Source organism: Capra hircus, chromosome 25 (assembly GCF_001704415.2).
Source record: "Capra hircus breed San Clemente chromosome 25, ASM170441v1, whole genome shotgun sequence".
NCBI lineage: Eukaryota > Metazoa > Chordata > Mammalia > Artiodactyla > Bovidae > Capra > Capra hircus.
The window spans coordinates 11,492,002-11,504,857 of NC_030832.1; the positions used below are offsets into that span (position 1 = coordinate 11,492,002).

Genomic DNA, 12,856 nt, shown 5'->3' on the forward strand with positions numbered 1-12,856 from the left:
GCCTGACAGCAGTAAGGCTGGAGCAAATGAGATTCTTCTTCAGATATTAAAAGCCCCTGTGTTGTAAATGATGATAATAAGGTCATCATCTCTTTCACAGAAAGCACTTTCATTAAGAGCTACGTTTTAATTTCAACATATTTGCATGAATTCATTCGGGTAGTGGTAGGGGGTGGCGTTTAATAACGATTTTTCATCTTCCATGAACTTGCCAGGTGTTTCAATTAGGAAGTTTATAAACGTGCCCCACCCCTCATCCCCAGAAGCCCTGAAAGAAATATCTTCTCAATCACATGTCCCGAATGGGGGCACATTCCCAATAATCACACATCTGGTAGGAAGTAGTGAATCTATTTCCTGAGTTGACATACCCAGAGGAAATTGACTTTTTTTCCCTCTGAGGAGTAAAACGAAGATGACTTCCCTCTCCTCTAAGTATTTTTCCAATTCTTAGGAAATAGGCTCGGGCAGTATTCCAGGGGACACTGACAGCTGCGGCAGGTGGGAGCAGGAAGGGAATTTGGTTGGGGCAAAGCTTACAGGGCTTCAGGTTTGAATCTGGCAAATAAGCCAGGCAGAGTGGATTAGGTCTGCTTCTTCCCAAAGCCGTTCCCTGCACTCTCTTTGTCACAAACAGGGGGCAGTCTCTGTTAATTAAAGCCGGCAGCAGCCTCCAGAGCCGGTCTCCTCTGAGGATTGGGACTCAAATGTCCTGGTGACAGGCAATATTTTGCAGAGATTGGAGGCTGCTTCTGAAATGGACTTTTCAGTCTAGATTTCGTCTCTTTTTGCTAAGCTTTTTCTTTTTTTAAAATCAAATTTAGGAATGCTTTCAAACCTCTTTTGCAGGAAGATATCTGTGATCCAGCCTTCTGTCCGGGTCTTGCCCTCAGCCCTCAGCCCTGATGTTTGCTGGGAAGTGTCACACGGGGTGTAGTGGGGTAGGATGGCAGGAGACCTGGGATTAGGGGCCTGGTGCTCTGCATGCAGCTCTGCATTTCCTGCTGGCTGTGTGACCTTGGACCAAGCCCTTAACCTCTCTGAGCCTCACCTTCCTGGAATGAAGCAACTGTGTTGGAGCAGCCCTTCTCAATTCTGAATTCTCGTGTGAAAATATTCCAAACCCTCTGCACGTCTATCTCAGCCCTAAGAGTTCCTTTCCTCTCTTAAAGACAGGGTATTGCATAAAAGATCTTAATTAGTTCACTAAAACAGCCTGTAGGTATTTGGGGGGGGGGGCTTCCCCAGTGGCTCAGTGGTAAAGAACCCACTTGCCAATGCAGGAGACTGGAGTTTCATCCCTGGTCTAGGAAAAACCCCTGGAGGAGGAAATGGGAACCCACTCCCATATTTTGCCTGGGAAATCCCATGGACAGAGGAGTCTTTGGGCAAGAGTTGGACATGACTTAGTAACTAAACAACAACAACAACAACATGTTTTCAAAGTGTTTCCCACATCCACATTGTTCTAGATGCTGGGGGACTCTTGTCAGAGTCAAAGCCTTTTCTGGCCTGGGCTTTATATTTCAATGTAGTCTGACAGTAAAAAAAAGAAATAATAATATACTGCCAGCTGGATGGAGAGTGTGGAGGTCTATTTCAGGAAGGCGCTACCTGCATTGATTAGAACACAGGCTCCTGAGTCAAATTTCTTGGGTCAAATGTCAACAGCAGCACTTCTTTGCTATGTTTCCTTGGGCACCTGATTTAATTGCTTTGGGCCTCAGTCTCTCCCTCTGTTGTGTGGGCTTGGAAAGATTACCTAACAGGGGGGAATTAAATGAGATCAGTCACTCAATGGTTCAGCAGATATTCCCAGATTGTCTGCTAGATGCAAGGCACTGCTTTAAGCATCGTGAGGAGGTGATTTTACACAAGCAAGCTTAGTGGGTATGTTACAGGCACCGGATAAATGTCAGCTGTGGTCAGCGCACACACCAATGCCTGCGTTTGCAGAGACTTCATACCATGGTGGTGGGTGTGGGTGGACACAGGTGTGGGTGGACGCTGTCTTGTGTTGGGGATCTTGTTTTGATGAACAGGAGGAGTTCAGACTACGCAATCTCATGCTTTGTCCTGAGGGTTTTGGGAATATAACACAGTTCACAATTCATCGATTCTTCCAGGGCTGGTTCACTCCTGGATATGGCTCTATCAATATGGCCCTGGTGTGTTTTTGTTGGAATCGGGTCATTCTCTGCTAGTCTTTAGCAGGAGAGCGTAGGTGACCATTTCTTCAAAGAGAAGGCTTCTACAAAGCCAAACCCCCTCTCATGCTGAGAAAATTTGCAAAACAGTCCCATTAAAACCCCATGATTTTTCAATTAAGGAGACCCCCACCCTAGTATGTCACCTTCTCTGTGGCCCAAGCTCTTGATTCTTCGGAAATGCCCTGAGAAACCCTTGACTGCAGCCAAATGGAGAAGAGGGGTGGTGGAAACATTTGCCTGCAAATCGCCTAGCCGACTGCAAAGTGTATACTTAGTTAATGCAATTAAAAAACAAAACGCAGGGGCGTGTGGGGATCTAAATTTGGTGTAGCAGCTTTGGTACAATTCCTGTTTTAGGGGCTCCTGGAGTCAAATTCAAGCCGAGGAGAGGAAGAAGTGGGAGAAATGGGAGAGGGCCGACGGCTGGCTGGAATCGGCTGCTGTGAGCTAGGGCAGATTTGGAAACACTGACGACGGGAGACTTGGAGCCGAGGAAGCAAGGCCGGGTTCGGCAGCTCCGGTGAGGATATCCGGGGTGGTGGTGGTGGGAGTCGGTGGGAACAGGGGCCAGCCGGCTCCCGGAGAACGATGCGCGAGGGCTGCAGGTACCGGAGGGCGGCCGAGGCTGGGCGCCCAGGCCTTGCGCTGCACCAGATCTGGGCGCGCAGAGGCGGCGCCGCGGTGTGGCCCTCCTGTGGAGCGCGGGGAAGGAGGCGAAGAGGGACCAAGCGGCAGGTCCAGGGGCCTGGGAGAGCGTCCCAAGGAAAGACCTTCTGGGGCCAGGTCATCGCCTCACCTTGCATTTCTTTGACTTTATTTCATCCCGAGCCCCTCTCCTCGGGGTGCCTACGCCGGGCCCAGGCTCCCTCCCAGCTCTGCCTTGGTCCTCGCCTGGGCCCCGGGAGTCCACCCAGCCGGGGGAAGGGGGGGGTGGGGAGCCTCGGGTTGGAGGGCAGGGCCCGGGAAAGGGCCAGGCAGCCCCCGGGCACCTGGGAAGGACGATCCTGATCAGATCGCGCCCCACTCCGTCTTGGAGTGGAAGCCACCTGGTCTGTCCCTCAACCCTTCGAGACACCTCTTTCCCCGGTGGGCCGACTCGAGAGGCCGCTCCTGCGCACGCACCCGGGAAAAAGCCACGGGCGGAGCCGCCTCCGCGCCCCGAACAGGTCGGAGCCGCGGCTCCCGCCCAGTGAGGGCGCGGGAGGTCCCGCCGCCGTCCCCCACCTGCCGGGAAATCCGAGCTGTGCCTTCAGCCACTGCGGCTGCCGGAGCTCGCTCCTGTCCGCCCGCCAGCCCGGCTCGGCTCCGCACGCCCCCCGCCAGGCTCCCGCCCGCCCGGCGGAGTCACCTCTCCCGCGCCCCCGCCCCTCTCGAGCTCGCTCCCGCCCCCTCCCCCCCGAGCCTCCTCTGCCCGCCCTCCTCCCCCTCCCCCTTCCCTCCTGCCCTCCCTTCATTCCACAAGTGTCGCTTCGCTCTCTCCCGCGTACTTGGCGAGCTGGAGAGGTGAGCAGGGATCCTGCGAGCGGGCGCGGGGCGGCGAGTCCCGAGCCGCCGGCCGAGGGGAGGCGCGCACCGCCCGACTCGCCCTTGCTCTCCGGCCCCCGCCTCCCCCGGGAGCCAGCCGGACCTGCACCCCGCGCTGGCCCCCGTTCCTCCTCCCCCCGCCCGGCCCGGCGCGCTCCTCCCCGGCCGGCCCCTCGGCGCGCGGCGCGCTGGAGGCGAACGCGGGCTGAGCCGAGCGCAGTGGCCGCCGACCACCGAGCGCCCCGCGCCGCTCCCTGCATGTGCGGCCCGCGGCGGCTCGCAGCCCCCGGCAGCAGCCTCGGCAGCTTCGGCCGCGCCTCGAGAGGCGGCTGCAGCGGCTCCAGCGGCGGCCGAGTGGCCGAGCCCGGGCTGGGAGACACGATGCGCCGCGTCCTCCGGCTGCTCCTCGGCTGCTTCCTCACCGAGCTGTGCGCCCGCGTGTGCCGGGCGCAGGAGCGAGCGGGGCACGGGCAGCTGGCGCAGCTGGGCGGCGTGGTGGTGCTGACAGGGGGCAACCGCTCCGGGGCCGCCTCCGGAGAGGTCGGCGAGGGCGTGGGGGTCTCGGAGGCGCCCCCGACCCGGGCGCCCACGCCGGACTTCTGCCGGGGCTACTTCGATGTCATGGGCCAGTGGGACCCGCCGTTCAACTGCAGCTCGGGCGACTTCATCTTTTGCTGCGGGACTTGTGGCTTCCGGTTCTGCTGCACGTTTAAGAAGCGGCGACTGAATCAGAGCACCTGCACCAACTACGACACTCCGCTCTGGCTCAACACCGGCAAGCCCCCCGCGCGCAAGGACGACCCCCTGCACGACCCCACCAAGGACAAGACCAACCTGATCGTTTACATCATCTGCGGGGTGGTGGCCGTCATGGTGCTCGTGGGCATCTTCACCAAGCTGGGGCTGGAGAAAGCGCACCGGCCCCAAAGGGAGCACATGTCCAGGTGGGCTGCCGCCCCCCGCCCCCCCACTCCCCGGGCGCCGCTCTTCCCCCGCTCCCCTCCCTTCTCCACCTTCCCGGAGGCAATGGCGCTCCCCCTCCAGCCCGGCCTCTCCGCGGGGGAATGTCAGCCGGGCAGCCAACTTGGGCTGGGAGTGCAGAGAGGGACGGGGAACTCAGCACAGGTGTGGATGTGAGAGTGTGTGTGTGGATTAGGGGTGTCTTCCCCCGCCACCCCCTCTCTCTTGCCGCCCCCCCGAGAATTGCAGCGGACTTGAGACACACAGCCTGGGAGCCCGTGCCTTTGGAGTCTTGGGTTTTGGGGAGGGGGGGTGGTCCAGCCTTCGGATTCCGCATACTACCCTCTAGGTAAACAGGGGCCGGCGAGCCCGAAAGGGAAGAGGGGCGTGTGTGAGCCCGCGCGCGCGTGTGTGCGGGGTGGGGGGAGGGAGGGAGGCAAGGAGTGTGTGCCGCCTGCAACTCGTAAGACTCGCGAAAATGTGGCGAGGGAGGTGGAGAGTGCGGGGAGGGCGAGAACAAAAGCTTTGCTCGGAGCGGCCGCCTCGCTTTCCGCCGAGCTGCCAGGTCCCTGGAATTGGGACCTCGCCCCCCGCATCCCCCATCACCCCCTCGTCCCTCTCTCCAGCCGCCTCCTCTCCCTGCCGGGGGCAGCGACCTCAGCGGTGGCGCTGCGCCCTTTGCGCGGGCTGGTGTGGCCTCCCAGGGCCGGAGCCCCCTCCCAGCGTGCCTTCACCCCCACCCAGACACCCTGATTCGTCAACTTTCCCTTTTGCCTTGTTCATTATGCAAGTCCCAGCACGAGCAAGTCGCAGCAGATGGGAGAAGGCATTTGGGGATTAATGGAGCTATTTGCCATTTTTTTCCCCCCGAGTGTCTAAATCGATTCGCACAACCCAGTAACTTTGGAGGCTGAAGACGCAGACTGGAGGATGCAACCCCCGGCCGGGGAGAGGCCAGGGGTTGGTGTGGGGTCCCGGCTGGGGTGAGGAGGGATGGGGGAGGGTGGTGAAGAGAGCGGGGTCGCCTGCACACAGCCGGGTGACTGGGGAACAAGGTTTATTCTCTTCCCGTATACGCGCAACAGAGTCGCCATGTGTTCTCCCCCACCCCCAAACACACACACACACACACCCCGCACCTCCGGCTGCCTGTGCGCGCGCGTGTGTCTGCACGCGCTCCGTGTGCCTGCCTAAAAAATCTCAACAAAGAGACCCACCAAAAATAGGCGAGGAACATCACCACCACCTCACTAGTAATTATTTTCTATTTATATGCAGATTATCAGATGATTTCCCCCCCCCTTCCCCACTCCAAGGGAAGAATTTGGGGGAAGAAAGAGGTGAGAAGTTCCTCTCGGTTTGGGTTAGCAGGGAGGTGTGGATGGATGATGGGATCAAGAGGCACAGAACCACACCCCCGCCACCCCCCCACCCCAGGGGTTTCGAGAAAGCCTGACCTACCTAAAGAGTCAAGTGCGGGCCCCGCCCACCTCCCGCCACCCCAAGGTGCCCGATCGCCAACCCCACGGGCCTGCGGTTTCACGTCCCCTCGCTGTCCTCGCCAAGGGTCTGGTGTTGCGAGCGAGACTCGGAAGCAGGGTTGCGGCAGCGACTGTTGCTTCGGTAGGGAAATTCACCCAGGGATGGGTAGGGTGCCTGGCAGATTTCGACTTAATTCCTCTGCTGAAATCTCCTTGGAGCATTTGCGTTGCAAAGTAGGGCTTTGGGAGCTCTCCTCCTGGTTCGGTTGGGATGGGGGTGGAGAGGCAGGAGGAGGCAGGTGGGAAGCTGGGGAGGAGCACTAACCTTGGGCAACTGTGGGAGAAACTTCCTGGTCCTGCCCCCTTGCAGCTCTATTTACTCCAGCCCAGCAGGCTGCAGCCACATTCCTCTACAGGTACCGGGAAATGTCTCCTTGGAGGTGGAATCTAGGGGGTATCCAGTCCTGAGGTTGCAGAGCCCCAACACAGGCTCTCCTTGCATACATTTTGAGAATTCCAGGCTGGAGTGAAGGTACATACTCCTGAAAAGAAAGAATGCTTGATTTTTACTGATGACTCCCAAGGTATAATTTTCAACCTTGGCTGACGTTTAGGGTGACCTGGAATGCTTTTTTAAAAAAACTCTGTTGCCAGGGGCCCCACCCTAGATGGTTCAAATCAGAATCTGTAGGGTGGGGTCTGTGCATCTATACTTCTGTATATCTCTCCAGGCTTTATGGCGTTCAGTCAGTCACTGTCCAGGAAAAGGAAGTAACAATTGCTGAGCACAGTTCTGGGTGCCAGGCACTGTACTAGGGATGTGTGTGTGTCTGTGTGTGTGTATGTGTGTGTAAACATAATTTAGTTTGCCCAGTGATGAGACAGGTGCTAATTCTCTATTACATAGAAGCAAATCATAGTTGAGGTTGGTAGCTTGCTCAAGGTCACACAGAAAATTGCGCATTCCTTACTCCCCTGGTGTCAGCTGTGTCTGGGGCAGATGTTTTCAGGTTGAGTGAGCATCAGAATTTGAGGAGCTTCCTAAAATGCACAGTCTTGCACTTGATCCAGAGAGATTCTAAATCCTTCTATCTGGGCCTCAGAAGTCTGCATTTTTTACCACCTCCCTGAACGGCTTGTGTAAAGTGGTCCACACTTGACTTGGGAACATTTTCCCGGATGGAGGGTGGATGGATTCATTCAGTGTGACTCTTACTGACATTCTGTTGCTGGTTCTCCCCATTTGTGTAGCCTTTGGGTGTGTTTCTATGGTTCTAGGAGCTGCCCCAAGTACTCACCAAGTGCATCCTGCTTTACTGATGCAGTTAATCATTTCACATCCCAGCCATGGCTCATTCGCTTTTGCCTGCATGGACCATAGGATGTTTGGCTGGGTCCAGCATGCCACACTCTGCATCAGAGAGACTGTACGGTGGCTTTCAGGTGAAATTAACCTGCTGGCTGCAGCCTCTTCATTCACTTTTTCTCGAGCTGCGGGGTCACTGGGGTGGGAAGGTTGTTCTTACCTCACCTGAGGGTACCTTCTCAAAGACTCACAGCATGTGCTGCTCCCACGTCACACCGTTGACTGCTCCTAGTGACCAGTGTGCTTGTGTTTGACGAGGTCAGTTTCCAGGCTCAGAGGCCTGGGCACATCGCCTGCTTCCTTCTGCGCTGATTAGGACTGAAAACGGGGAGAGACAGCAATTCCAGAGTATGTGCAGGGCTGGCCTGTGATGTGGAGAAAACTGTATAGAAGCTTCTACAGCAGATATAACCACAGCCACATTCAACCACTATTTATTGGAAGAAGTGACCACAAATGGTGGGTACCAAATGGTCCCAAACCATGCGGACCTATTTTATTTGGTGTGCAACATATTTCTATGTCTGTATTCTTATTTTTGGGCTTTCCAGGTGGCTCAGTGGGTAAAGAATTCGCCTGCAATGCAGCAGATGCAGGAGACACGGGTATGATCCCTGGGTCTGGAAGATTCCTTGGAGGAGGGCATGGCAGCACACTCCAGTATTCTTGCCTGGAGAATCCCATGGACGGAGGAGCCTGGGGGACGACAGTTCATAGGGTCCCAAAGAGTCAGACACGACTGAAGCGATTCAGCCTGCACGCATGAATTCTTAAGTTGTTCCCAATTTGTTATTGTGAAACATTTTAAACATACAGAAAACTTGAAAGCAGGATAAACATAAACTTCAGTAGATCTTTCATCTAGAGCAGGGTTTCCTCCCCTTGGCACTCCTAACATCTGGGGCTTGATTGTTCTCTGTTGTGGGATGCAGTCTGGTGCATTGCTGGCTGTTTGGCAGCATCACAGGACTCTGCCCCCTTAGGTGCAGGTGGCCCCCACACACAATTAAAATGTCTTCAGACATCGCCAAAAGTCACCCAGGAGTGGAGTCACTCCCAGTCAAAACTGCTCGTTTAGATTGAATCGTTATTAGTATTTTGTCACGTTTGCTTTATGGCTCTCTCTCTCTCCCTCTTCCTTCTTTCCTTCCTTCCTTTTTTCCCTTCCTCCCTCTTTCCCTTCCTTCCTCTCTTTTTTCCTTTTTTTCTGTCTGGAGCAGTTGAAAATAAGTTGCAGATATGACACTTCATCCCTAAATACTTTAGTGTGGATCTCCTAAGAACAAGGACATTTCTCCCACATAACACAGTTCCAGTATCCTGCCCCCAAAAAGGAACAAAAATTCCATACCATCATCAAATAGCCAATTGTATTACTGTTTTCCCAGTCATACACCAGAAATGTCTTTTAGAGATTCGGTTTTCAAACCAGGATTTCGGTCAAGGCTCACTACTTTTGGCTGTGAAATCTCTTTAGTCTCTATGGTGTATAGTGTTTTAAAACCAACTTAGAACCAATGACCAACATTTAAAAAACTGGGAGGTTTCTCAGAGAAATCCCGATTTTATGATTTCTCTTGAGAAGCCAATAGATTTTGGTAACCCTGGACCTGTCTTTTCAAGCGGCATCTGTTCCCTTTAGGACCCCCTCAGGTTAATTTCACTTGCCCCCACCCCCCGCCCCAGTCCCCAGTTCAGTCAGTCATGTTCCCTGCAGTCCCCGGAGAGGTCGTTGGGCTGACCTGAAGAGAAATGGGTTCAAGTCAAATGGCTCCAGATTCAGTCCCAGCTCAGCCACTTAACAGTGTGAAATTTTGGGAAATTTGTGGCTCATCTCTGATTCTCAGATTCCTGTCTTTAAAAATGGGATGATGAGGGTCCCTATGTCATAGGTCTGTGTGAAGACTCACTGAGACTGAACTTAGGAATCTCATAGAGCAGGACCTGCCACAGAGTAACTGCTCAGTGACTATTGCCCTTTATCATCATCCTTATTATTGGAACTTTCTCCCCCTTATCTATGGAAGGAGGTGAAGTTGTAGTCTGGAACTCTGTGCCTAGTGCTTGCTCTGCTATGTCTATTTAGCTGCGTGACATTGGCCAAGTCTCGTCACCTCTCTGGACTTGCATCGAATTTTAGCAGGATGGGTGGCAAGTTCAGTAAGTTCTCATTAGTTATCTATTTAATACATAGTACTGTATATACGTCCATCCCAATCCATCCCACACCCCCTCATTGGCCTGGCTAATAATCAAGGACACTTGCTGGGTCTGCTATTTTACATAAGCTTGTGTGTAAATTCTCATTTAATTTCATGTCCCATGGAGGTCAGCTTTATGACAATCTGCTTTTCACAGAGGCACAGATTGCTTTTCAAGAGGATGCAAAATCCTTTAGGGAGTGGAGGAGCTGGACTTCAGGCCCAGACAGTCTGAAGCGATGGCACGGGTCCTTGACCATCAGGCTGCACTGCCTTGAAGCACTGACATCCAGGACTTCAGTCTTTGCCGATCACAGAGAGGTGCTTGATGCCCTGCAAATAAGAGTGCACACATCAGGGCTGGTTCAAGGAGCCCGAGTCAGATCAAGACTATGGATGTTTCCTGCATCTGCCCCTGGCAGGGCCAGCCCTCTTGGCAAAGGCATTAGTGAGGGCAGGAATGCCTGTTTGAAGCTCTTTACATTTGAAGCCAGTAGGGAACGCATGTCATTATCTTGCCCACCTTCAAACAGTCAGAAATCCAAGTGGCAAATTACATAGCGCCATGTCCCATGTGTTTTTCAAACATGCTTCACGAACACTTGAGTCTCTTGCAAAGAAATGGCATCAAGTGATAAACGTCCCTCCTGCTCTTGCCTTTTCTCTCTTATTGCAGCTCCCCCCCATCTCCCTTTTCTTATACATTTATGGTTATCCTGTGGCTTCCACCAGCTGCCCAGGCTAGAGAAGCCCATGAATGCATATGCTGTTGGCCACAAAAAGTCTCTAAGTTATTTTTTTAATTTTAGTTTTTAATTGGAGGATAATTGCTTTACAATGTTGTGTTGGTTTCTTCCATTCATCAGCATGGATCAGCTATAGGTATACCTACGTCCCCTCCCTCTTAAACCTCCCTCCCACCCCTCACCGCATCCCAGCTGTGTAGGTTGTCATGGAGCACCAGCCTGAGCTTCCTGCATCATATAGAAAATTCCCACTGGCTATCTAAATTATTTTTCCTTGCAGAATTTGTTTTGTTTCTCTTTGGGCATTGAGACCCTGCATTTCAAAAACCAACTTTACTGGAGTCTAATTTGCACCATACAGTGTACACATATTATGTGTAGTTTGATGAATTTGGACACATGTCTACACCTGTATAACCACTACTCCAGAGAGTAACCTCATGTCCATTGCCCTCAGGTCCTTGAAAAACAAATGATGCTTCTGGTACAAGAGGAAAATCTCAGGAATCCCATTCAAGTGTTTAAAAGTCAGAAAACAGTTCAGACCTTGGAACCCCTGGAGGCTTCGAAGCAAGATGTTGGAACTCTAAGCTCTATTTGGCGATGTTGGGGTCTTTTATTTATTCACTGTAATTGGAAAGAAAAGGGATGCAAGCTTTTCTTTTCCTTCCTCAGATATGCCATGCTCATTGCTGCCTTGGAGTTGTTGTGTTGGTTTGCCTCAGATTCTCTGGCTGGCCCTTTCTCAGCATTCAGGTCTCAGCTCAGTGTCACCTTGCCTGAGAAGCTGTCCTTGATCCCCTAGACTTATTTACCAATGCTCCCCCACCCCCTCCAGCCCATCACTCAATGTGATTTGCTTCGTTTCACATCACAGTCTAAAATGAACTTACTAATGTACTGGTTTACTAGTTTATCATCTGCCTCCTTCCATTATTGTTCACAGTAAGGAATGCAGTCTTTCCCCATCTGACACTTGAGTCCTGGTATAGTACCTGGCGCATAGGAGTTCTGATGCCTGACATCCTGGTTTACGTGATGTAAGGTACCTCCTCATTCCATCATTCATTTGCTCATGGATGCAGTCATTCTGTAGGTGTTTATGGAGTACCTGTAGCAGATCCAGCACTGGACTGAGAGCTGTGAGACTGCGAGGAATAGTGCAGGCACAGAGCTCATGGTCCATGGCAGGAGATGGGTGATGTCCAAGGGAATGTACAAATGAATAGACACTAAGTTGAACCTTATGAAACTGCCAGGTTTCCATCATCTTCACCCTCAGAAATGGCAGTCTTTCAGCTGTTTGGAACTGGGGTAAGGGATATTGAGGAAAAGTGTAGTTTCTTCAATAAGGTGCCTTTATTAAGTCAGAGTTCTCCAGAGGAACAGAATCTTTAGGAGATCTGTCCAACTAGCTACTTATGTAGAGATACAGAGTTGCCACACATGATAATGGAGGCTGGTAGGGACAAAATCTGCAGAGTCAAGGTCCACGTTTTTTTTTTTTTTTTTCCTTCTTCTTTTTTAACTTTTCGCCTGTGCCTCAAAGCATGTGGGATCTTCGTTCCCTGCTGCTGCTGCTGCTAAGTCGCTTCAGTCGTGTACGACTCTGTGTGACCCCATGGACGGCAGCCCACCAGGCTCCCCCGTCCCTGGGATTCTCCAGGCAAGAACACTGGAGTGGGTTGCCGTTTCCTTCTCCAGTGCATGAAAGTGAAAAGTGAAAGTGAAGTCGCTCAGTTGTGTCCGACTCTTAGGGACCCCATGGACTGCAGCCTACCAGGCTCCTCCATCCATAGGATTTTCCAGGCAAAAGAGTACTGGCGTGGGGGGCTACTGCCTTCCCTGACCAGGGATCAAACCCATGCTCCCTGCAATGGAAGCATGGAGTCTTAGTCACTAGACCACCAGGGAAGTCCTAAGGTCCCAGTTTGAATCTGAAAGCCTATAAGTCACTGTAGAACCATGAGGACCTGATGTCCCAGTCTGAAGACCATCAGACAGGAACATTCTCTTTGTTGGGGGAGGATGAGGCTTTGTTCCATTCCAGTCTTCAACCGACTGGATGAGGCTCACCCATGCTGTGGAGGACAGTCTGCTTTCCTCAGTCTATCAATCTACATGTTAATTTCACCCAAAAACACCCACTCAGGGGCATCCAGAATAATCTTTGGTTACCCTGTGGCACCCAGTCAAATTGACACATAAAATTTACCATCACAATACCTTTAGGATCTTGCTCTTCCGAGTGTGGACCAGTTGTCTCTCCATCACCTGGCCCCAAATCTCAGGGCCTGCTGCTGACATCTTGAATCAGAATCCACATCCTAACAAACCCCCCTAGGTAATCCGTGTGCACATTCAAGTT

General features: G+C 52.8%; 2 protein-coding genes across 4 annotated transcripts in view; one reads left to right on the forward strand and one right to left on the reverse strand.

Moving 5' to 3' along the window:
* LOC108633845 (laforin-like) lies at positions 2,564-3,994 on the reverse strand. Its single transcript, XM_018039863.1, has 3 exons — positions 3,698-3,994; positions 3,333-3,434; positions 2,564-2,902 (listed from the first exon to the last, which is right to left on the reverse strand). The coding sequence occupies exons 1-3, from the start codon at positions 3,992-3,994 to the stop codon at positions 2,564-2,566; spliced, it is 738 nt and encodes a 245-aa protein (XP_017895352.1).
* SHISA9 (shisa family member 9) overlaps positions 3,929-12,856 on the forward strand; it is a 534,699-nt gene continuing 525,771 nt past the window's right edge. For all 3 annotated transcript variants that reach the window (XM_013974979.2, XM_013974976.2, XM_013974977.2), the window contains exon 1: positions 3,929-4,678. In XM_013974979.2, the coding sequence (XP_013830433.2) occupies positions 3,993-4,678 (686 nt within the window). In that variant the 5' untranslated portion in view covers positions 3,929-3,992. The remainder of the gene's footprint in view (positions 4,679-12,856) is intronic.